Raw genomic sequence first — 24,135 nt, 5'->3', positions numbered from 1 at the left:
GAAAGCCCGTGATTGGTTACGGACTGTTGCTATGACGTCTGCCCCAGACGCTATTAGCGTCAAGCCACTCGAAAGCTATTCCCGCAAACAAAATTAGTTTCCACTCTATCACGTAGTTGCGGATTCAGTAGTTATAATATTGTAACGTTTGTATTACAAATAATTCTAAAACAGTGGAATATTACGGCTTGATATAAATTTAACGACTCGTGAACTGAAATGTTTGGACAAATCGACTGACTGAATTCGGGTGTCGAAAGAGATCGAGATGAAGGTTGGTAACAAGCTGATAAATGTAACGTTATCTTTATCTTGCCATGTTCATCAGTTCGAAATAGTTTGTATCATATGTTAATGGTATCGACATTACAAAGAGGAAAAGCTCTAACCTGATAATGTTGGGAATGTATCTCTTTTTCAACAGGTAGATACATCACTATATCTCACTGCAGCTGCTCAGTCATTTCTTGTTTAAAAGTTAAAACGGCTTTTGTCAGAGTGAGTTACACAGTATACAGAATAATGTAATGTTTGCTGTGGCAAATGAAAAGTCTACTTGTTGCACATTCAGTAAAAAAGAAAAAGTTCTGGAATATGTCAAATCTGTTCTTAGAGTCGTGTCAAAATTGTGACCGAGTCATGGCAGTCAATGTCATCCTTGTGTCCACAGAACGTCTTCACCCTTGTGGACAACGCCTGGACAGGCTCTCAGTTAATTTACAAGTGGCAGAAATCCCTTGGAAATTATATAGCTGTTGCAGGGTGAGTAAAAACTTTAAATTGCCTGTGTATTCATATTTGACCTGACTAAACTTATATTCAATGTGCTTTTTACCTCCAACCCCTACAGACATGATAGCTCAGTAAAAATATTTGATCGCCATGGACACAAGTGGACTGAAATCAGCCTTTCCGGGTATGTGTAAAGAAAACAAAATGCAATTCAGATGAGAGATGATACTTTTGGTAATAGTCATGTTATACTTTGTGTTCTGCTGCTTCCCAAGACGTTGCGTGGGGATGGACTGGGATAAGGATGGGGACATTTTGGCGGTGATAGCAGCCAAATCCAGCTCCATCCACCTCTGGGATGCCAGCGTGAATAAAACCTCTAAGATCGACAGTGGCATGAGGTATCCTGTGTGCATACAACACTGTGAAAAGGTCAGAGGACACAATTAGATTTTGATGCAGTGACCATATACAGCAGGGGTCTCAAACTCAATTTACCTGGGGGCCACTGGAGGTAGGGTCTGGGTGAGACTGGGTTTTCCAAAAAAAAAAAAAAAAAACGCATTTATTAAAAACAGAAAAATGAATAAACTTTGCTTTGGTTCCGGTTTTCGACAAGAAAAGCTCTGATAAAACATTCCACTGTTCTCAAATATCTTCATTTTTATTTTTCTACACAAAATAAGATGAAAAATAAATAAACAAATCAAGAATAAAGAAAATCAATCAATCAGTAATTAATAAATATAATAATAATAATAATAATAAAAATAATAAAAACTTAAGAAACCACATATAGTTGGTGGGTAGACAAATTATTATTTTTCTGATTATAATTAACAAAGCATTATTAGAGCCCTGTAGACATGACAAAACACGACTATAGTCACATTTATACTCTTTTTATTTACAACATATTGCGCAACTGCAGGGTCTTGAGACACATGCTAACTCGCAAACTAGAGAGCTAGCGACCTAAACGGTAGCTTTCAAGTTATTTCCTTTAAACCTAAATAGCCAAAAACTTACCACTTCCACACGGATAGGGAGGATAACTATTAACAGTTATTTAACCTTTAACATGAACATTAATCAAACGTAATAATTTTTTCTGGGTACATGATACCATACAGCATCCATATCAAACTAGTGGGGCCTCAAACTAGTGTCCTGCGGGCCACATTTGGCCCGCGGGCCACGTGTTTGAGACCCCTGATATACTACAGTATTAAGACCTCACAGTTCTACGATGGTGGCTGACTTTTCGCTGTGTGGAAATAAACAAATAAAATCTCACTACAGCATTTCTCACGATGCTCAAACAGTAAGACAGACCAGGTTTAGCAACCCGACTGATGAGAATACCCCTTTCTTCCCCACAGAGATCCTATGTCCCTAATTGTATGGTCAAAAACGGGTCCCCTCCTGGCAGCTGGGACAGTAAAAGGAAATTTGTTAATCTACAATCAGCAGACCTCCCACAAGATCCCGATATTAGGTAACACTGACACATGTATGATTCAGTACAGTTCCTGCCCATTATTTAGTGACTCTCTATTCATCCATTGCATCTTAGGTAAACACACCAAGAAGATCACCTGCGGCTGCTGGAACACTCAGAATCTGCTGATTCTTGGATGTGATGACAACAATCTGAGCATCAGCAATCAAGAGGGGGACACTATCAGAGAGGTAGTCACAAGTTGACAAACAGCCAATGAGGCTGCTGTCACCATGTATGAACACAATGAACCATACTCGCATGTCCTTTTTGCCTGCTAGGTAAAACTGCGTGGGGCACCTGCCGATATTTACATCTCAATGAGGAAGACAAGTGAAAGGACAGCCCAAGGAGAGAACACTGTGAGTTTCATACTACATGCACAATAAAAAACTGCTTTCATGTTGATGTTCATATGTTTTATATGGTTAGTGAGTCAGAGAGATTTATTATATTAAAGGCAGAATTAATGCATTGTGTCTTTTTTAGAAGATTACACATAATAAAGTATTCGGTGATAGTATAGTACTATGCATTGCTAATATACTTGCAATTATTTGTTCTCCAGGTGAGTGTCTGTGTGGACAAGAAGATTCTAGTCATTTTTAACATTTACAACAAAGATGACTGGTATGATCTGGGCTTTAACGGGAAGTACGGACACATCGTCTCCTATCGTTGGTACAACAGCACAATTCATTGCAAAGAATCTCTTATTATAAAACATGTATAATTAATATTTGCAGTGATATTTTCCTCCTGTTTATTAGGTTTGGTGACGGGTACATACTCATTGGCTTCTCCGATGGGTACTTTGTTGTCATATCCACTCATGCCAGAGAGATCGGAAATGAACTCTGGCAGGCTCGCAACCATAAAGACAGCCTGAACAGTGTAGCCATCTCATCAGCATTAAATAAGGCAGCTTCCTGTGGGGACAACAGGTGTGCACAACTGCTTCACGAGGGTAACGACTAAATAAGTAACTAAATCACCGTGTGTTTACTGCTGCAGCATAAAGATCCATGACCTCTCTGACCTCAAATACATCAGCAACGTCATTCAGTTGGAGGATGAGACAAAAGGTGAGATTTCTGATTTTACAATCCACCAACAACCTGACTGACTTCTACTGCTCTCGTTCAGGTCTGGACCAGCTGAGCTGGACAGATGATGGACAGCTGCTAGCAGTTTCCACACAAAAAGGGACTCTTCATGTCTTCCTCACGAAGCTTCCCATACTGGGTGACAGCTACGGAACCAGACTAGCCTACCTTACATCTTTGCTGGAGGTCACAGTGTCAAACTATGGGGTGAGGTGACTCAATTTAATATTTGTTTTGGCAAAAGAAAATACAAATACAACAGAAATAGCTCTTATGCATGCTTTTAACATTGGTTATGTTCCTCTGTTTTGTCACATCTTTGTATTTTATTACAGCTGAAGTGAACTCACACCGTAGATATTAATGCAAAGTTCTGGTTGACACTGTCAAAAATAACAATTTAATGGCAGTAACTTATTGACTTAATTCACTGCATTGAATGTTTATTGTAATTAACGCATGACAGGCCACACGTCTTCGCTATGATGGTGGGCGCAGGCAAGTTTGCGCCTCCACAGATGTACAGAGTCTGACATTCTTTTTTTTAACTTTATTCCTATCATAACACATCAACAGCAGTATTTAATTCCAACATCATGTACAGTATGTATCTCCTACTTGCAAACACACCGCTCCGTTCATCCTCCGTTCATATTCCCTTTTCCACACAGAAAAAGGGCAATGGCTAAGAAGGCTATTCTTACTGTACTGTACTGTGTTTGAAAATTACAGTATTGTTGTAAATGCAGTCTATAGCCTAATTTAAAGGAATGGCGGGGATACATGCAAGAGATACTGCAAAAAGACAGCATTTTACTGTATTCTAGTGAGTAGTATGTTTAAGCTTGATTTAAATTTCCCTTCCTTCTGGATACATTATGTTGAATATACATATATAATCTTAATCTTTAATCTAAAATATAATCTTTAATCTTTCTGTTAATAAAATATGGTGAAAATGTTCATAATATTTCAGGCATAGTTGCAAATGGTGATTAATCATGAGTTATTAATTAACAAACTCTTATAAAAATGTTAACAATTTGACAGCCCTAATTATTATATTACAAAATTAATGAATTACTCTCGGTGGTGATTACTGTGGTGTACATTGCGTCATACTAAAAATCATACTGTAAAAAATTAATTCTGTATCAATAAACGATTACAATGATTTAATTACAATTGTACATAACAGTGTATATTCTAGCATTATTTTGTTTGTTGTTAAAGGCTGCATTTGTTAAAATGGCCATTAAATACTGTATTTGTTTCTACTAAGTTGGCAGATATGCATATATTTATGTAACTTTTCTTTTTTTAATTAAGAGACACAGATTTATCTTGTTTGGGTAGACTTTCTCATATTTGAAAATAACATGAGTGAAGACTGATCTGTGAAAACTAAACCAGGATGTCACTGCATAAAACATGATTTGTGTTATGTATGTGTATACTGTACAATACGATAGTATGCTAACAGACCAAAGACAAAATCTCAGACTTGAAGATGTGCCGCCTTCCAACTCAGTAATATGCACCTCAGTAATTGACTGTGTTTTTCAGACATCTCCTGTGACCATCCAAGTGGAAGTAGAACCAACTTTTATTGCCGTGGGACCCTATCACGTGGCCGTAGGAATGAACAACAAAGCCTGGTTCTACGCTCCTCTTGAACAAGAATCCGGTGCGTATGTTGAATATCATTATTTTTTCATGATGATCCATGTGCTTGTTTAACAGGATGTTATTTTTTTTAGTTTTTACCAAACTAAAGGAGATTGAGTACTTCGGGACAGTTGCCAACATGTGCCTTAATGCAAAATATGCCGCAGTGCTGTTTGATGGCAAAGTGCAGCTGCACATGGTATGTTTTCTATATGCGTGTGAAATGGCTTTTTGTCACCTGGACAAACAACACATCCATGCATGTTGTTACCTTGTTGTGTGATTCTAGATCGATGACAGTGAGCAGGAGGAGCGGAAGCAGATGAAGTTGTTTCCAGACGATGACCGAAAAGGGCGTATCCTTTGCCACGCCCTCACCGCCGACTTCCTTTACTATGGCACTGATGTAAGCCTCGCACATGCAAGCGTTAGTCCGATATCATTACTGTTTGTATAAATACAACCAGTCATGATGTGCTTTATATATCACTATATTCACACTTACTATGGTACCCATTATGTCATTGTATGGTCATATCACCTCGTACTTCGGTACATTATTAAAAAAAAAAAAAACCTAAACTGTATTATGGAAAGCAGGAAGTGAACAAATGTAACAGTTACTGATTGTAAAAGTACCAGATGGAGGGGTAGGATTTAATAAGCTTTGCTTCTTCCTACTGGGTGGCACGGCGGTCTAGTGGTTAGCACGCAGACCTCACAGCTAGGAGACCAGGGTTCAATTCCACCCTCGGGCATCTCTGTGTGGAGTTTGCATGTTCTCCCCGTGCATGCGTGGGTTTTCTTCCAAAAACATGCTAGGTTAATTGGCGACTCCAAATTGTCCATAGGTATGAATGTGAGTGTGAATGGTTGTTTGTCTATATGTGCCCTGTGATTGGCTGGCGACCAGTCCAGGGTGTACCCCGCCAGCTGGGATAGGCTCCAGCAACCCCCGCGACCCTCGTGAGGAAAAAGCGGTAAAAAATGAATGAATGAAGAGGATGCTTCTTCCTACTCCTTTTGGACATGTGGAACTGTGAACTGATTATGTGATGCATTCAATTGCAATCTGATGCATGTTCAAATGAAATTAAACCATTACCATTTGTCCCTCGTCCCAGTTCTTATGAAAATGCCTCTCCTGTTATGTCTCAGTTAGGTAACGTGGTCTGCGTCTTGGTGGAGGATTGGGAGACTGTGAGCACTTACAGCCACGCAGTAGCCGTGAGGAAAGTTTACCCGGATGTAAATGGCGCACGATTGGTCTTAATCGACGACAAGAAAGGCGGTTTCCTGCTCACCCTTTCAAGTGTGAGTACATACGATATGTTTGCTTCATATATATTTATATATGACGCAAAATTCATTTCACCTCACATGACCTCACTTGGCTGCTTGTTTTGTTCATCCAGGCAGCAGATTCCTGCCTTGAGCTTCCAAATTTCTCCCCCACCGTCACTGGAGTGCTGTGGGATAACTGGCATGCTGACAGAGGAGTGTTTGTTGCTTATGACGACGACAAGGCCTATACTTATGCGGTGCATAAAACAACCATCTATGGTAGGTGCAACTGCATCTGTTTTGTTGTGAAGTTTGAATTACGTTCATTGACATAGCTGACTTTCATATGTCCTATTCACAAATCCCCTTGACAAGCGACCAATCCAATGTTCTTTGATATTTCAACTAAAGTTAACAGCATTTCCTCATTTCCTTCCCCCCTGGCTACTTAGGCCAGCGAGTGGTGTTAGTGGGGAGCACTCCACTTCTTTCTTCCCAGAAGCCTTTGCTATTGTACAACGGGGCGCTGACGTGCCAGACGGCCAGCGGCAAGATTAGTGAAGTGGCTCTGAGCACACACTCCTTCCTGGAGCTCTCAACCAGCGCATCGTCTGGGTCACCGCCGGAATTCGGCAAACAGCTCACGCAGGCCCTTCAGCTCAAGAGGTCAGTTGAGCTGCTATTGGTTGAAAAGAGTGGACTACTTGTCTTTTAGATGTTTTTGTTGTATTTTTCAACCTATCGTCAAACATATAAGAGGCAGAGAAATATCCATCTTGCAGAATCAAATCAAATCAACTTTATTTGTATAGCACTTTTCCTGCAAAGACATGCAACACAAAGTGCTTAACAGAATTAAAAACAATTACCACAATTAAAAGGAAAAACAATTACTAAGAAAGCCCCTCCCTCACACCCTCCATACTAGACACACACACACACAATCACACAATCACACACAGTAGGGAGACATGGCATGGCACTGAGGATCAAGGAAATGCCACCTTTGGGGCCGTCCACACTGGGAGGAGCCGCAGGCCGTGCCATCGGGGGACCAGCAGCCGGGCCCCCCGATTCCCCCCGACCCTCACATTAAAGGGAGGAACCCCCAGCCGGCCGGGTCGAAGGGACCCAAGGATGGCACCCCCTCAGCAGACCCGACACAGCCCCCAGTGTGGAGGACCCCGCCTGAGGAAACACTGGAGTTAAATGCTAAAAACTAAAAGCATAAAATAGGACTATATATAGGACTCTATATAATATTAGTTAAAAGCCTGATTAAAAAGGTGTGTCTTTAATCTTTTTTTTAAAATATCAACAGTCTCCGCAGTCCTGAGGCTCTCCGGCAGGCTGTTTTTTATCGTAATGTAATATCTTTTAAAAAATAATTATACATAATGTTTTACTGCAATTTTCACACAACACAACAAAAGATTACAGTCAAGTGCATTTCCATTGTTTCAGTTAGTGTCTACATTTGGTGATTGATAAACTGTACATGTATATTCCTATTCTACTATTGGAGTACAGTACGTATTTTCCCATCAGCGTAACCTATTTTCTTACAAAGGAGCGTTGAATGCTAACGTTTGTCCGCGTCGCTCTTCAGGTTCCATGAAGCCTGGGATCTGTGTGTGACGGAGGGCAGTGACGCCGACAAAGACGAGATCGGCAAAACCTGTCTGGTCCACATGGAGGTTGAGCTGGCCATCCACTTCTACCGCATGATTGGCAATGTGGGCATGGTGCTGTCATTGCAGGCCGTCCAGGTAACGCCATTTATTTTGAATGATAGCTATATGTTGCAAATGGAGTATTCGTTCATGAAAAAAAACCTCTTATCTAGGGCATCGAGGATAATAACTTACTTGCAGGTCATTTGGCCATGTTTCTGGAGGACTTCTGTCTTGCTCAGGATCTCTATCTGGCCTCAAGTTGTCCAATAGCTGCCTTGGAGGTCACATACACACACAGCTTTGCATTGTAAACCACCCACTTGATCTAAGTAAACAGTGTTTGTGTTTATAGATGAGAAGAGACCTGCTGCATTGGGACAGTGCTCTGAAGTTAGCCAAGGGGTTAGCAGAAGACCAGATTCCCTTTCTATCCAAAGAATATGCTGTCCATCTAGAGTTTATGTAAGCTCACACACACATAAATAAAGAAAACATCATCCGGCAAAACATCTGATGCACTTTGTCTTTCTGCAGTGGAGACTACATGAATGCTCTATCTCACTACGAGAAAGGCATGACCAATAATAACAAAGTAAGTACATTATATTTCATCTTTTTGGCCAACAAATGCATTTAGGTAGTGTCTATTGTGTACACGGCAGACAGTGAATTATGATATCTATCTTAAACATCTTCAAAAGAGAAGCAGACGGAAAGCTACTAGCGTTATTTACAGTGCCCACCAGATGGCGTTAGTAGGACGCAATCACATTTTTAATATAAGCATGTTTCCAGTGTACTTTTTTCCCAGAGTTACCAGTGCCACATTTTGGGATAATTGTGTTTTTTGTGGTATGACATCCGTATCATCAGTGTCATGTTCTTTTACCACTAAAAAAGTCTGCTATTTTATCTCTCTTCATATCACTACACTCTGCTGCCCGATAGCTTTTCTCCACCTTTTCCATCACCTGTGTTACAGTGTGTATTGCTGGGATAGTGAAAGTAAACATGTCTGACAACAAAGCAAGTGATGACGACATTGCTTTTAGTACAAAGGGATACCGTTATGAACCGGAATACACTGATGCCCTACTTTAGAGAGAGAGAGGGGAGGGACAGAGGAAGTGATTTAATATATATTTTTTGTTGTAACATCCCGGGTAGTTACAGGTCTTTTTAGTTATTTTCTTTTTTGCCATTTACAGTATACTGTATTTTAGACTCTACCTTTCATTTGAGCTCTCTTGCATCACAGTGGTCGTCACACATGCATGTAAACACTGTGAAACAGCTGATGGAAAGGTGTTACTCTTTTAAACGCATATTGTTGTGAGAAGCACTTTTTGTACATGTAGTAAATGGTTGTCTGACACATGTACGAAGGGAGTCCAGAATCCCATATTGGCTGATGAATGAGTTTGAATGAGTTCGTAGTTAGTAGAAAAGTGTTAAGTTTTTCTGACTGCGTTCTCGTGATCGTTCTCGTTATCTTCTCCTGGGGTTGCAGTTCCAGGAGCATGATGAGGTGTGCCAGGCTGGCATAGCCAGGATGTCTATTCGAATGGGGGACATAAGGAGAGGAGTGGCCCAGGCTAGCCAACACCCAAGTAGAGTTCTGAAGAAAGAATGTGCTGCCATACTGGAAAGCATGAAGGTAGTAGTTGGCTATAGGCCACCACAGTAATAGTGTTGTTATGTATCAGTTTTGTTCTGTCTGTTTATTTGGTGCTGAGATGCCTGTTTTTTTTTTTGTTTCACAGCAATTCTCTGAAGCTGCTCAGCTTTATGAAAAAGGGCAGTGTTATGACAAGGCGGCATCGGTTTATATTCGCTGCAAAAACTGGTGAGACAAAGTGCAAAAACACCAACACTGACAGCTGGAATTTACTGTACTTTTCTTTCTGAACCGTTTCTCTCTCAGGGCAAAAGTGGGCGAGTTGCTCCCATATGTCACCTCTTCTAAAATTCACCTGCAGTACGCAAAAGCCAAGGAGGCAGATGGCAAGTAGGTGCCTAGTTTTGGGGTCTTCACTGAAAGCTACAACGTAGAAACAATGAAATCCACATTATTGGCTTCTGTCTTTACCAGGTATAAGGAGGCAGCACAAGCCTATGGGAGTGCTAAGGACTGGGACAATGTGACCCGGGTACTACTGGATCATCTGAAGAACCCAGAAGCTGCTGTACGCATTGTTAGAGAGACGCAGAGTGTTGAAGGGGCAAAGATGGTGGCCAGGTAGGACTAAACGTGTGTTTAGTACGCAAACACAATTGACTGAGATCCAATAGAGCAGTTATCATGATGCTCACTTAGAGTAAATTGACAATAATAGTATCAGACAGCTATTCATTTCATTGATTTAACAATGTTATTAATGTGTCGAGTGGTTAGCGCGCAGACCTCACAGCTAGGAGACCAGGGTTCAATTCCATCCTCGGCCAGCTCTGTGTGGAGTTTGTGGAGTTCTCCCCGTGCATGCGTGGGTTTTCTCCGGGTACTCCGGTTTCCTCCCACATTCCAAAAACATGCTAGGTTAATTGGCGACTCCAAATTGTCCATAGGTATGAATGTGAGTGTGAATGGTTGTTTGTCTATATGTGCCCTGTGATTGGCTGGCGACCAGTCCAGGGTGTACCCTGCCTCTTGCCCGAAGACAGCTGGGATAGGAAAACCCACGCATGCACGGGGAGAACATGCAGTCCACACATAGATGGTCGAGGGTGGAGTGTTAAGCCTCATGTTTCCAAAAATACTATATTCCTTACAAAATAATGCTTTTGAATTTTTGCTTCAACTATGTGAGTTTTTTTTTTTTTTTTTACCTTATTAGTCTTTTTGATGCGTTTGCAGGTTCTTCCTGTCACTGAATGACTATGGCTCGGCTATCCACTTCCTGGTGCTGTCTCAATGCAACGATGAAGCCTTCCAGCTGGCACAGCAGCACAGGCAGATGGAAGTCTATGCAGACATCATCGGTTTGTGAACATCAGCACTATAAATTACAAATGCAGTCATCCCTCGCCACACCGTGGTTTGAATTTCTGAACTTCATTCAGTCATGGTTTTTAAAAAAATATTTTAATTAATGAATCATGCTGTTTCGTGGTTGAATATTTGTCAAGAAATATGCAGGTTTGCATATTTTTGCCAAAATTAAGACACAATGCTATGTAGTGGGGTGTCACGAGAAGCTCAGTTCAGACAGGATGATACATGAGATTGAGTCTATGATTCAAGCAAGATTTAGTTCTTATTTTTAAGAAAAGTAGAATGAAAAAAAATATGACAATATTTTGCATTTCATGTTTACTACGTGATACTCTTCTGCTCTCTGTGTGTATGCGACTTGCCCTGCCTCCACCCACCTAAGCAAGGACTGTATTACTCACAAAAAGGCTCACTCATCCCAGGCCTAGTGCCCATAAGACATTTTTTTTTCTCGAATAAGCGATCTTATCATGTTTTATGAGATCTTGTGACACCGACTATATGGTGTGTATTTTGTCAGGCTCGGATGCAACACTACAGGACTACCAGAGCATCGCACTGTACTTTGAGGGAGAAAAGAACCACCTGCAGGCTGGCAAATTCTTTCAGAAGTGTGCGCAATACAGCCGAGTAAGAGCTTGTTTATCATTTTTTTCACTCATTAAACATGAAATGGAAGAATATAACTGAAAATTGAGCTAGAGCCATTTTCCTTATCTTAATTCTTCATTTAAGACATTTTGAACAATGCTTTACTAACAACTCTGTTGGGAATAGTTGGGTTGAATAGTCATGGTAATGTGTAACAGATACATTGACACTGTGCATTTAGAATCTTAACCATTTAGTTTCTGCTTAAGGCCCTGAAGCATTTCTTAAAGTGTCCCAATACGGAGGACAGCCCGGCTTTGGACATGGCTATTGAGACGGTGGGCCAAGCGAAGGACACCGCCCTGACCAATCTACTGATAGAATACCTGATGGGCGAGAGTGATGGCATACCAAAGGTGACTAAAGCATGTCATTCATTCATTTTTTACCGCTTATCCTCACAAGAGTCGCGGGAGTGTCCCAGCTATCCCAGCTGTCTTTGGGCGAGAGGCGGGGTACACCCTGGACTGGTCGCCATCCAATCACAGGGCACATATAGACAAACAACCATTGACACTCACATTCATACTTATGGACAATTTGGACTCGCCAATTAACCTAGCGTGTTTTTGGAATGTGGGAGGAAACCGGAGTACCCGAAGAAAACCCACGCATGCACGGGCAGAACATGCAAACTCCACACAGAGATGCCCAAGCGGGGAATCGAACCCCAGGTCTCCTTACATCTCCTAGGTCGTCGGCAAAGGAATATGTCAATTCAAAATTTTCTTCATAGTAATACAAACATAGTAATAGTTAAGGCATTACATCCAAGCAAAGCATTCATTGCAGGACAAGCAGCGTAGAAAACGTATGGATGGATGGTGGTAAAATGCTGCCACTGTGCAGCAGAGGGAGCCACATTAGCCCAAAAGGAGGCTGACATCATTGCAGTGCCCCAGAAGGCACCAATGAATGCATTGCTCGGATTGAATGTATTGTGGAAAAATGTATTAGTACTAGCATTGTTTATTTCTTGGGTATCTTTTGAATGTCAAGTTGCTGTGTGATGAGTTTAGTGTAGGTGATAGTTGGTCTTTACATCGTTATAGTCAGCGTTAAACATACGTATACATATACATGAACGGGCAAACTCCACACAGAGATGCCCAAACGGGTAATCAAACCCAGGTCACCTACCTGTGTGGCCTGTGCGTTAACCACTCGTCCACCGTGCAGCCTAAAACATGTCATGCCATTTTATGTGATCATTATAGCACATGCTTTTTATTTAAACAATCTTATTAAACGAAATCCATTACAGGAATTGTGCCATACAAACAGTGATACTCAGGTTTCATGTCATTTGCTGAATTATAAGGAGCGTACAGTATAATTCAAATGTCTATAAAAATCAAATGTATAGTAAAAAATACGCATATTTTGACTTTGCGTTGTTCTTGACTCTTATTACAGGATGCCAAGTACCTGTTCCGTCTCTACATGGCACTACAGCAATATAGAGAGGCTGCTCGCACTGCCATCATCATCGCCAGAGAAGAGCAGAATGCTGGTACTGTAAAACTGTAAAACATATGACATAAGTACTATGATGATGATTGTATTTGATTAGCTGCTACATCTCATCCAGGTAACTACCGCAGCTCCCACAATGTGCTGTTCAGCATGTACACACAGCTGCAGGCCCACAACATCAAGATTCCTGCAGAAATGGCCACTAATCTGATGATCCTGCACTCCTACCTGCTTGGAAAGGTTAGTATGAATACAGTAAATACCTTCTGAATGCATACATTTGTGTATTCATCTTTTATTCCCATAATTAAATTTTTTGCCTGATAATTCAAATGTTTTCTCTACAGATCCACATCAAACGAAGAGACCACCTTAAAGGGGCACGCATGCTCATTCGCGTCAGCAAAAATATCAGCAAATTTCCTGCACGTGAGTCAACATTGGTTGTATAATGTATATATAATGATAAAGTGGTCGTGGTCTCACATGTGTGTGTCGTGTTGTGTGTCCAGATGTTGTACCCATTCTGACATCAGCGGTCATTGAATGTCACCGAGCAGGGTTGAAGAACTCAGCTTTTGGCTTTGCTGCCATGCTGATGCGACCCGAGTACCGAAACGAAATCCACCAGAATTACAGGAAGAAAATCGAGGCGATGGTTCGGTGAGTGACCAGCATGAGCAGCTATCCTCAATCCACAGGACTGCAATCTATTTCTGGAGGATGTTAATAATGTTATTTTCTAATTAGCATAATTGATACAATACAATACATCCAGTATGAATGGAGGAAGTGGAACTGTTGTACTTTGATGTCATTGTGTTGGTTCTGTGCAAATTGCTAACCATCCAGGTCACGATTCTTGTCATAAATTGAATAGAGTGCAGCAGGTGATCGTTTTGCGTAATCACACCAATTGATAGCACATATATATGCATGACTGTTATTTCCGCAGGCGTCCCGATACGTCAGAGTTGGAAGAGGAAACTACACCGTGTCCTTACTGTGGCTTCCAGCTACCACAGAATGAACTGCTGTGTATCTCCTGCAAGAACAACGTGCCTTATTGCATCGCCACAGTGAGTGCTCTAGCCACTGACTGCACGGACTAAACCAGGGATGGGCAACCCGCACCACTGTACTCACCGATCATAACAATATGTGCTTTGAGTTTCACGTATCCAAATACCAGAAAAATCTCTCAACGATGTCAGCAAAAGTCGCATTTGTCGCTAGTCGCTTTTGAGAAAATGGGACTCTATATTTAGCAAAAAAATTGGCAATTTGGCAATTCACAGATGACGAATCGTTACTAAAAACATGAGCAAAAAAACTATTCTGTGAATTAAAAAACAAACAGGAAATTATTCAGAAAATGAAAAAATGCCTCTTCCAGTATTGAGGATTTTGAACTCTGAACTGTCAACTCTTGTCCATCAGACATGTTTTCCGCTCCTGGCTACTTTTTTTTTTTTGTAAAATAGCTCTTCTGATGCAAAAGTTTGCAGACCCCTGAACTAAACACTTAACAGTCTACCACAAAAATCACCCTTCAGTGTCTTATGTGTGTTTTATCATCACATTGTCAGGGTCGTCACATGCTGAAAGAAGACTGGTCCGTGTGTCCTCATTGTGAATTTCCTGCACTCTACTCACAGTTCATCTTGTAAGTGGCACGCACATGCTGTTCTTGTGGAACTATCTGCAGTTTCTATAATCCATGCTGTGTGTGTGTTTTTTTGTTGTCATATTGTCAATACATTTTGTATTGACATTGACATTTATGTCAATCAATTTTAGATTGCTGGAGACCGAGACGGCGTGTCCCATGTGCTCGGAGACTCTCAGTGCCCAGCAGTTGAAGAAGATTACAGATTGTTCCAAATACCTGCAGACTGATGAACTGGATCAGTGAAGGTGACATCAAGTTGTAGAAACATAATGGACTAGTTTTTGTTATCCTGCAGATTTTCCATGGAATCCTGATTAACATTTGTACCACTGGATTGGTCCTTTAACTACACAATTGTAAATGTTGTGTTAGCTTTATATGAAAGTGCAAAATTGAGAATGGATTTAAAAGTAAGTAAAAAAAACTTCTTTTAAATAGGGTAAATTAACTTGAGAAATGTATATTAAAAAAACATGTTTCAATGCATGCCTTTGGTCTAACAATACACAGCGTTTTTCCTCCGTAGGCCAGGGATGTCCACATTTTTTCCAATGAGGGTGGCATGCTGAAAAATCTAAGAAAACTGGGGGTCATGTTCATATTTTTCAACGTATTTTAAAAAAATTGTAAAAAGGCTAGACACCCAGGACAATTAATAATCAAGCAAGTTGTCATAGAAAAGTACAAATTTTATTTTTTATTCTTTACAAAGGACTGTTTACCCAAGTTTTTTTTAAACAAAAATATAACAGCTTCTCATTGATGTCGAATGAAAAAGACACAAAAATATAAAAAAAATGCTTGTCACCAAGAAAGTACAAAAAAAGGACAGTTGGAAAGACAGAAAAGCAGATAACAAGAAACCATGTTAAATTGTGTCAAAGAAGAGCGTACTTAAAAAAAATAATGGAACTTCCTCGGTTTCAGGCAGTAGAGGAAAGGAAGTGCTTTCAACCAAATAGTCACTGAAGGACATCAGTGCTGAGATACAAGTACAGACATTTTGGTTGGTGAAGTGTTTGTCTGAAATGGAGAAAAAAAAAAATAAAAATAAAGCCATCCACCTAAAAGTTAACTTCTGATTCAACTTTAGGCTATGCCTTCACATTTGACAGAATTCCACCCATTTTTGACGCTATGAACAACCCCGATTACCCAACGTTGCATGGAAATAAACTAGTCTAACCAGATGGAACACTGATGCCAAGTAGTGCACAGTGTCCACACACACACACACACAAAACACTTTCACGCTCAACATGTGTTTGTCAAAAAAGAAAAAAATGCCTGCATTACATAAGAGACAACACATTAGTAACATGCATTCAGTCTGCAACAGAACAATAAATGAAAAGACAAGTCCATCCATATGGAATGTTTACAGCATCTACTTGTGTTTGTAAATAGAAGCAAGCATTTCCAGTAAAGAAAGAAATCCCGAAAAAGAATGAGCATCAAAACATGATCTGATTTGTTTTCGGAGAGATGGGCAGTGCTCACGTTGGATTATTGTTGCAATTATACAGTATTTCAATTTAATTAGTAACTGATCAAGATATGTTATTCCAGCACAACTAAACTGCACAAAATGACTTTTGCCGTGTTAAAAAGTGATCAGCTCACCGCTAGTCAGCAGAGCAGCACGTTGGCAAACAGCACCTTTTTTTTATAAGAACAATTACATTCTTTGATATAAGCACGCCACGTATATACTGTAGGTGGAACAAACACACCTATTAGCGGTGTGCATAGAATTATCCACCTCGCGTATGAATGGACTTGAAAATGCAATTGCATAAATAGCAAACACTCAAGTGCATAGTCACTACAAGCAACAAATCAATATTAGAAGTTGCACCTGGAAGTCTTTGGTGGAAATCATGAAATCGTCATGCAAACTAAATCCTTATTTCTTTTTAAAGATTACATGTCTTATGGAAAAAAAAAATCATTGAAGTTGTTTTGATATTGAAAAAGGCCACCAGACATTACCAGAATCCTGGTGAACACTTGCCTCGTGTCAGCAGCTGTGCACTTTAGGTGACTGACCTCAAAATCCATCTCAAGGTGTCCTGCTCCTTGTTAAACCTAACAAACATCCGATTTTAGGTTAATCTCATAAGAAACGTTCAGTAACCCCGACGGAGTATGTATTCCAATTTTTCAATAGCTTATATTAAAGGGCTTAAATAGATCATGAAGACTTTTCATTCAAGTGAATGTGACGTATCCTGTAATCAAGTCTGCCTGACATGCCTTCAATTCGACTGTGTTTTGAATTTGCGACTGAAATATAAACAAACCAATCATAAATATGATGGAATCTAAATCAAAGAAATACTTGCAGCTCGCGCATTTCAAATGAAAAAAAAAAGAAAAAAGTCATAAGCGGCTGCTTATTGTGTTGTTACATTCAGTTCTGTTAAATGAAAATAAGAATTTGCAGCACAAATGAAGTCAGCCTGCCAGCGACATCCGACTGTCGCTATATAAACAACAACATGGAGGACGGACGATGAACAGCAGCCTATGGCCTTCTCTGCACGCTGACCACTCCTGGGTTTCAATTAGACAATTTACACGACATGACCAACAAAGAAGAGCTTCACTACTGGAAGTCAGAGTTTGGAGAGCTTTTTTTTCTTTAAAAAAAAAAAAAGTAGTCAAGCTTCTGGATGGAATCTTACAGTGAGATGGTGTTTTTAAGTGTTTCCAAGTTCACAGCACGATCAGTTCATTGAACAGTCCTCTCCCTCCGTATCCGTGTCTGTGTCTGAGCAGGCGGTGTCCATAGCAACATGGGCGGGGCTAACAATGACAGCTCGTCTCTGCTCCTCCTCTGCACTCGCTCGTCTCTCCTGAGTGCGCTCAATGTGATGGATGGCCTGAGAGGAGCAAACGGGACGATACGGCGCATCTTAGTGACTGTTCAGCAAGGTTAGACTCACAAGACAAAAGATTAGGTACAGCTACTCAATCTAATGAGATGCCAAATATAATTTGCCTTTTAAGACAATTCTTGTTCACGAATGATCCTTCTAGTGACAGAACTACTATTTTCAATAATTTAATTATTTAGCTACATGAAACAGCATAGCACCGCAAATGCCCCTTGTTTCATGGTTAAATGTGGCCCATTATATGCACATTTAAAGCAGCTTTTATGTATTTTTTCCCCTTTCAAACATAAAAATGATGAAATGAACAAAAATAAAAATACTACAATTAGGAAAACACATTCAAATTGTCGATGTAGTATTTTGCACTGATCACTAGGTGTCAGTAGTTGTTTGGTGAGACAAGCACCAGACTTGATAGCCAGAACAACAGGCTTTTATTGCAGGCACAATAACAACACAAAAATCATAACTGTAAAGTGTCTGAGTATTTTGAAAAGCGCTATACAAATAAAATGTATTATTATTATTATAACACTGGCTACTGTTGCGGCCGTAACCCATGACGAGCTAAAACTCAACTCTGAAACCCTGGTGTCACTTCCTGTCCCTCTGCCACTCAGCTTCCCTAGGGAACAGATTTGCTGCAACATAAGTTTTATTTAGAGTAAATTTTAAAAAGCTTATTTTCTCTGGCAAGAGGGTTCTAAAAAATTCACTTATAGTTGGATCTGGAACTAATTAACCATGATAAACGGGGGATTGCTGTACAATAAAAAAAAAAAAACACGTTTAGTGAATGCTTCTCACACAGTGTCAATCAAAACAGAGCATTTTCTTCGAATTTTCGATATAGTTTTGATATATTGAATATCATTAGAACGTGTAGGTGTACCTGCATTTCTAGCCGACCTGATGAATAAATAAAACGCCTACCTGCACGATGGTGTCCAGGTTTTGTCTAGACGTGGACACGGTGCTGGTGTGGACAGATGAGCTCATGGTTACTACGTTGACGTGGTGATGGGGTGGCTGGGTTAGTGTTGGCGCTGGGACGATGACTGTTGGGTGATGCGTTGAGGCGAGGGGAGTCGGAGAAACCAACGCCTGCACACAAGTCAGATCAAGTAACATGTTTTTCATGTCAGGTCACTTTGTGATAAAATACTTAATAAAGTGCATTTACAATAATTTAATTTGTATTTTGCTTCACTTGAGTTGCTGGACTATAACCCAAATTTCTAAGTATGTGTGCATGTGTAAAGAGAAAGCGAGACCAACCTTTGGACTGTGAGGTTGTCGGTCTGCAGCTTGAATCTGCTGCAGCCTTAACAGCGTCTGGCTCTGGAGGTGTGCCTGCTCTTCCTCCACCTGCTGGGTGATCACCTTGAGACGCTCCGGGTGCAGCTGAGTGTCCAATGAGCGCACCTGCATCCAAATCCATGTAAGATGGCAGCTCAACATCACTATAATACAGGACTTATTTTGTTTGACATGTGAAAGATTATTGCTTATTACCGTAAATGCAAACAATAGACTCAAAGTCCTTTAATATCACTCCAAATCTTCAGTTCATTATCAGGCAAATTAACAATGACAGACTTTTTTCTTTTCTCATTTAACTCAGCAGGCGATTTCGACAACGTGACCAATTTAACGGACCGCTTGGTGTCGCCTCCGTTTACCTGCTCCTCCAGCTGCACGCGAGCAGAACGTTCTCGATCCAGCTGCTGACGCAACTCGAGCATTTCTCTCCTCAGCTCCTCCACCTTCTCTTCATCCAGGGTGTCAGGAGAACCGATGCCTTCATCTTTCTCTTCTGCTCGCCTCCTCTTTGGTGAGGAACCGTTGAACTCCTGGAGTGACATGGCGGGGGCGGGGAACCATGGTTAACAACAGTCACATCATATACTGACCATACTTACTAAACATGGTAATGGTTTTATTTCATTTGAACATGCATCAGATTATAATCAGTTCACAGTTCCACATGTCCAAAAGGAGTAGGAAGAAGCAAAGCTTATTAAATCCTACCCCTCCATCTGGTATTTTTACAATCAGTAACTGTTACATTTGTTCACTTCCTGCTTTCCATAATACAATTTAAGGTTTTTTTTAAATAATGCACCTCGTACCAAAGTACGAGGTGATATGACCATCCAATGACATAATGGGTACCATAGTAAGTGTCAATATAGTGATATATATAGCACATCATGACTGGTTCAAGACTCTTCATCCTTGTATTTAGCAAATTTATTTTATTTATTAATTTATTTGTTCCTGCGACCCTCGTGAGGAAAAGCGGTAGAAAATGAATGAATGAATGAATTTATTTGTTATTAATTTTTTTTGGTTTTATTTTTTTTTTTACATTTACATTCTTGTATTTAGCAAATTTATTTTATTTATAAATTAATTTATAATTTAAAATTTATTTTAAAAAAATTAGTTTTTCATTTTTTTGGACATTTTTTTTTGTCCCGTACCAAAGTATGAGGTGATATGAGCATCCAATGACATAATGGGTACCATAGTAAGTGTCAATATAGTGATATATATAGCACACCATGACTGGTTCAAGATTCTTCATCCTTGTATTTAGCAAACATCAACTGCTTGTATTGTTTCTTGAATTGGCTCATCGTTGTGCATTGTTTGAGGTCCTTACTCAATCATCTATCCAGCACCACACATTTTCTTTCACCACAAGCTTGACTGGCACCGAATTTCTCAAGCAAACGCAGGTCGCATATTTGAGATGGGCCGGTATAAAAGCATGCAGGTGCACCTGAATGAAGCGTTTGAGCTGGTTGTTCTGTGACAGGAGCTGTGTCTTTTCCTGCTCCAAGGTGAAAATGTAGTCTGCTGTCTGTTGCAAGATGGCCGCCTGCAAAGAAGAATAGAATTGAGAAAAAAAAAAACATTGCAGGCCCACATTTACATTATATTACTTGTATATAAAACTGTGCATAATAAGTCACCTTGCTGAGTTTCTCCCCATCTGTGTGAGGCAGGAGGGTTTTGAGGGACTGGAAGCCAGCGTTGATGCTCTGCATGCGTCGCCGCTCGTTGCTGTTGGCGATTTCTCGGCGGATTCTTCTCTCCTGGTCCTGTGCCGTCTCTGGACTGAATGGGATGTTGGCCAGACTGAAGGAACAGTTACATGACAGGTGGGCATTTTTTTTTTTTAAACAAATAGCAGGGACAGCAGAAATATTAAAAACAACAACACTGACATAGCATCCATCCTGGCCAACAACACAACAACAATAAAACATACTGGAAGAGTCACACACTAAAATTGAAAGCAGCCTTTAAGGCCAACTATACTATTTAATCTACGTAGACCTCACATTCTTTAGCCTTTACTACCATGAGGTCACTAAGTTTTAATGAACTCTGTGCACTATATCCTACCTCAAAAGGCAAGCAGTCTGTCCTATTCAATTAGGTAAAGAAAGTAGCGCTAAAGAGCATGACAAACCGCACCAACAAACCAGTAGAACTTGATCTGAGATGTTTATAACACACACAAGGTCAGAAAGCAATCTGCTTTAAAAAAAAAAAAAACATGAGGTTCGTTATGCGTGAGAAACCGCACTCATTCATAGATTGCTAAATGGAATGTGTGACTTTGTGTTTACAAGACGTGGTCTGGAAGAAAAAACTGTCTAAAAAGAATGCGAAATCACCTTTCATATGATTTTACTACCGGTTATGATGTAAAACTGACTCAGTTTATAAACATAATGCAGAAACACATTCATTTAACTATAATGTACTCCATATTATGATTGTAGAAATATTGCATCACAGGAAAATGTAATCAAACAATCTTCTGCATGCCTCTATGGGAATTAAACACAAGAATGGGCTGAGGAAAGACTTCAAAACAATGTACTTATGAGCCAGTTAAAGTAACAGTATAATCATATGGCGTTTATGGTGTTGGGAAGTCTCATATCATTATTCAGAATCTTATTTAATAATGCAATATTTCATTATCTATTACACAAGCTTTATATTTCAGACACTGATTATTAATTTTATTAATTATCAATAATAATAAATGAAAATTAACTTGATAATTTTGCCAGCATCAATACACTGGGATGCACATGCATGTCCATTTTCTCGTCTCCTGCCTTCTAACAGCCTGTGCCATTGGTTCCAGCACCTTGGTGCGTTTGTTGCACTGAACAAGGGCATGAATGGAGTGAGCCTGTTTGTCAGTTATACAGTCTCTTTGTCTCGGTACGTGGAGGCAGGGCCGGTAGCATACACACACAGCGCAGAACACTGTAATGTAGTAGAAATTATATGTTGTCACATTTTCTCGTCCTCATAGACCCAATCTTGTGTCTTGTGACACCGCTATTAACTATACAATGTTGAGGTAAATGAAGAGGTATTATTGTTATACATTCTGTAGTTACTGAACAATGTTTTAGTCAACATTACCCCTTTATTTTTTCCCATATTGCAAACAATTTTTCAAACTAAACTGGTGTACATTTAAGATAATTATTTAAGAAAGAGAGAAATTTACCAAACTATCAGTAATAGCTGCGACACCGAAAGGGGATAAGATTCAATGTTTTTTCTTCTTCTTCCTACTCCTTTTCTAACATGTTGAATTGTGCAAAAAATAGAATGGAATTTCTACATAAACCAAACAACTACTGGTACAACAATAAGAATATTAAAACTGGAAATGGCTATTTTAAAAATACTTAAAGCGCTTTTAATACAGCTCTTGTATTGGATCGCATTGAGGAAGTAGGTAGTATATAAATATACAGACGAATTCAGCTGCCAGCAGTTATATGAAATTGTATAAATTAGTTATTCCCTTTGCTTCGAATCTTATAAACGTGTCTGAGCAGAGTAGTGACACAAGTTGTTGTTGTTGCCGCCGACTGGTGTTGTTGCTGTCAGGATCTGCGGACCTCCAACATGGCCGCCTGAGGGCGCGTCGACCAGCTGGTAGCAGTAGTGAAATGTGACTCCACGCGAGGCAGCAGCAGCAGCAGCAGGCCCCCTGGCACCGCGGAGAACAATGCTTTCGACCGTTAGCGAGAAGCTAACCGCCAAGGCTGGCTGTAAAACACACTCAAAACGGACGCACACGTAAACCAATGTTGCGTCCGTGGAAACGGGCCGAGCCCCGGTAACATTTATGCCGAGCGAAAGAGAAGCGAGCGCGGTTATAAAACCAGCACGTTGTGTTGTAAGCTAACCAGTTAGCAGCACGAGTTAGCAACACAACCACGGCTACCGCACGGAGCGCCCCTTCACCACGTTACCACATTTTAAGCTTTAATGTCCCTCAAAAGCCATTTATGACGACAGTATTTCACAACCATCAAATTTGTGCTAATAACACACATTCATAAAGGCGAGTTGGTAAATAAAATGCGATACTGTGGTGAACACGTTAACTACCACGTGCTACGAGAGATGCAGTGTATCGATTCCATGTTGATTGACATGTAAGGGGAAGCGTAAACGTGTATCATAACACACAACTTAAGTCATTGTGTTGACATAAGCCGTGACATTGATTACACAATCTTACCACACGCCTGCACGGAAGAGCAACAACTCAGGTAATAATCCGCCAGTTTGCACAACCTTGCGCTTGCTGCCAAAGTATCGCATGCTAACATGCTAACACTTAGCGCGCTAGTGCAGCGCATCCACGTTAAAGTCCTTTAACCGCGAACGACACGGGTTTTTTTAACGTACCTGCACAGCCCGCCGATGACATCTTTCTCCGTCTTCTTGAATTGCTGAATGTTCGGTATCTTCTCCGTCGGCATCATGAAATATTCCATGCTTCCAAAGCCGCCTTCTTCTAGAAACGTGCGCTCTCTCCGTGTTTGTACGCCCAGAATGTTCCGTTAAATGTTGAATTAGATTTTACAAGCCTTCGCGTGCAGCGATGTGAAGAAACCACAGAAAAACAAAAGTTGTCCACAGCTGATGGGGTTCCCTCCAATGCGTTTTTGCTTGTGTGTGTGTGTGTGTGTGTGGCTTCTCGCCTCCGCCTACTACGTGTTTGTGTGTATACCCGCTGCCTCCGCCTACTACGTGTTTGTGTGCGTATGTGCGTGTGTGTGCGTGCGCGCAGCTGATCTGTGCGAGGCGGGAAACAGCTGGTTGGAATCAGCCCTGCTTCCGGCATGGAGAACAAACAAGAGAGGAGAGCATGGAGTCGTTGTGTAAGTGCCGCTGCTTCATGCTAACTCACTGTGTTGTACGGGAAAAAAACACGTACAGTCGTTTACAAAATCACCACTTTAATTACACACTTTTTAATGACGCTGCCATCAATTATGAATGAGCGATCAAATATCCAATGATACATCGTTTTTCAGAAAAAAATGAACACAATTCATAATACACTAATTAAAAGTTAGGGAATAAGGCTTTCAGGTGAAATTTCAGAATGAACCTAAAATGAATACAGAAATC

At 40.4% G+C, this 24,135-nt stretch overlaps 2 protein-coding genes across 5 annotated transcripts; one reads left to right on the top strand and one right to left on the bottom strand.

The window, feature by feature from the left end:
* The first annotated feature begins 12 nt into the window (after nucleotides 1–12).
* wdr19 (WD repeat domain 19) lies at nucleotides 13–19,553 on the top strand. 3 transcript variants are annotated; one of them, XM_058073179.1, is made up of 37 exons: nucleotides 13–274; nucleotides 671–762; nucleotides 851–916; nucleotides 1,008–1,133; nucleotides 2,115–2,230; nucleotides 2,309–2,424; nucleotides 2,515–2,595; nucleotides 2,802–2,914; nucleotides 3,004–3,177; nucleotides 3,248–3,318; nucleotides 3,380–3,546; nucleotides 4,906–5,026; nucleotides 5,100–5,206; nucleotides 5,297–5,413; nucleotides 6,166–6,321; nucleotides 6,423–6,570; nucleotides 6,744–6,957; nucleotides 7,901–8,060; nucleotides 8,138–8,248; nucleotides 8,320–8,429; nucleotides 8,502–8,559; nucleotides 9,478–9,624; nucleotides 9,731–9,813; nucleotides 9,892–9,975; nucleotides 10,060–10,206; nucleotides 10,822–10,946; nucleotides 11,480–11,589; nucleotides 11,820–11,966; nucleotides 13,027–13,123; nucleotides 13,202–13,326; nucleotides 13,434–13,515; nucleotides 13,599–13,749; nucleotides 14,042–14,165; nucleotides 14,676–14,752; nucleotides 14,887–15,003; nucleotides 17,540–19,099; nucleotides 19,283–19,538. In XM_058073179.1, the coding sequence occupies exons 1-35, from the start codon at nucleotides 269–271 to the stop codon at nucleotides 14,999–15,001; spliced, it is 4,044 nt and encodes a 1,347-aa protein (XP_057929162.1). In that variant the 5' UTR covers nucleotides 13–268; the 3' UTR covers nucleotides 15,002–15,003; nucleotides 17,540–19,099; nucleotides 19,283–19,538. The 3 variants fall into 3 exon arrangements, with proteins under 3 accessions (XP_057929162.1, XP_057929154.1, XP_057929144.1); XM_058073171.1 differs by having other exon boundaries at nucleotides 14,887–19,099; nucleotides 19,286–19,553; XM_058073161.1 differs by having other exon boundaries at nucleotides 14,887–19,099; nucleotides 19,283–19,553.
* LOC131129531 (transcription factor AP-4-like) lies at nucleotides 15,527–23,787 on the bottom strand. 2 transcript variants are annotated; one of them, XM_058073192.1, is made up of 7 exons: nucleotides 23,407–23,787; nucleotides 20,640–20,805; nucleotides 20,447–20,545; nucleotides 19,341–19,511; nucleotides 18,937–19,083; nucleotides 18,592–18,762; nucleotides 15,527–17,643 (listed from the first exon to the last, which is right to left on the bottom strand). In XM_058073192.1, exons 1-7 carry the CDS (start codon nucleotides 23,493–23,495, stop codon nucleotides 17,488–17,490), a joined length of 999 nt encoding a protein of 332 aa, XP_057929175.1. In that variant the 5' UTR covers nucleotides 23,496–23,787; the 3' UTR covers nucleotides 15,527–17,487. The 2 variants fall into 2 exon arrangements, with proteins under 2 accessions (XP_057929175.1, XP_057929184.1); XM_058073201.1 differs by lacking the exon at nucleotides 23,407–23,787 and adding an exon at nucleotides 23,237–23,377.
* Between the last annotated feature and the right edge of the window lie 348 nt (nucleotides 23,788–24,135).

The sequence above is a fragment of the Doryrhamphus excisus genome, chromosome 1, assembly GCF_030265055.1.
Source record: "Doryrhamphus excisus isolate RoL2022-K1 chromosome 1, RoL_Dexc_1.0, whole genome shotgun sequence".
NCBI classification, from domain to species: Eukaryota; Metazoa; Chordata; class Actinopteri; order Syngnathiformes; family Syngnathidae; genus Doryrhamphus; species Doryrhamphus excisus.
Note: the sequence above shows the minus strand (reverse complement) of the source record. Positions and strands in the feature narration are given on the sequence as shown.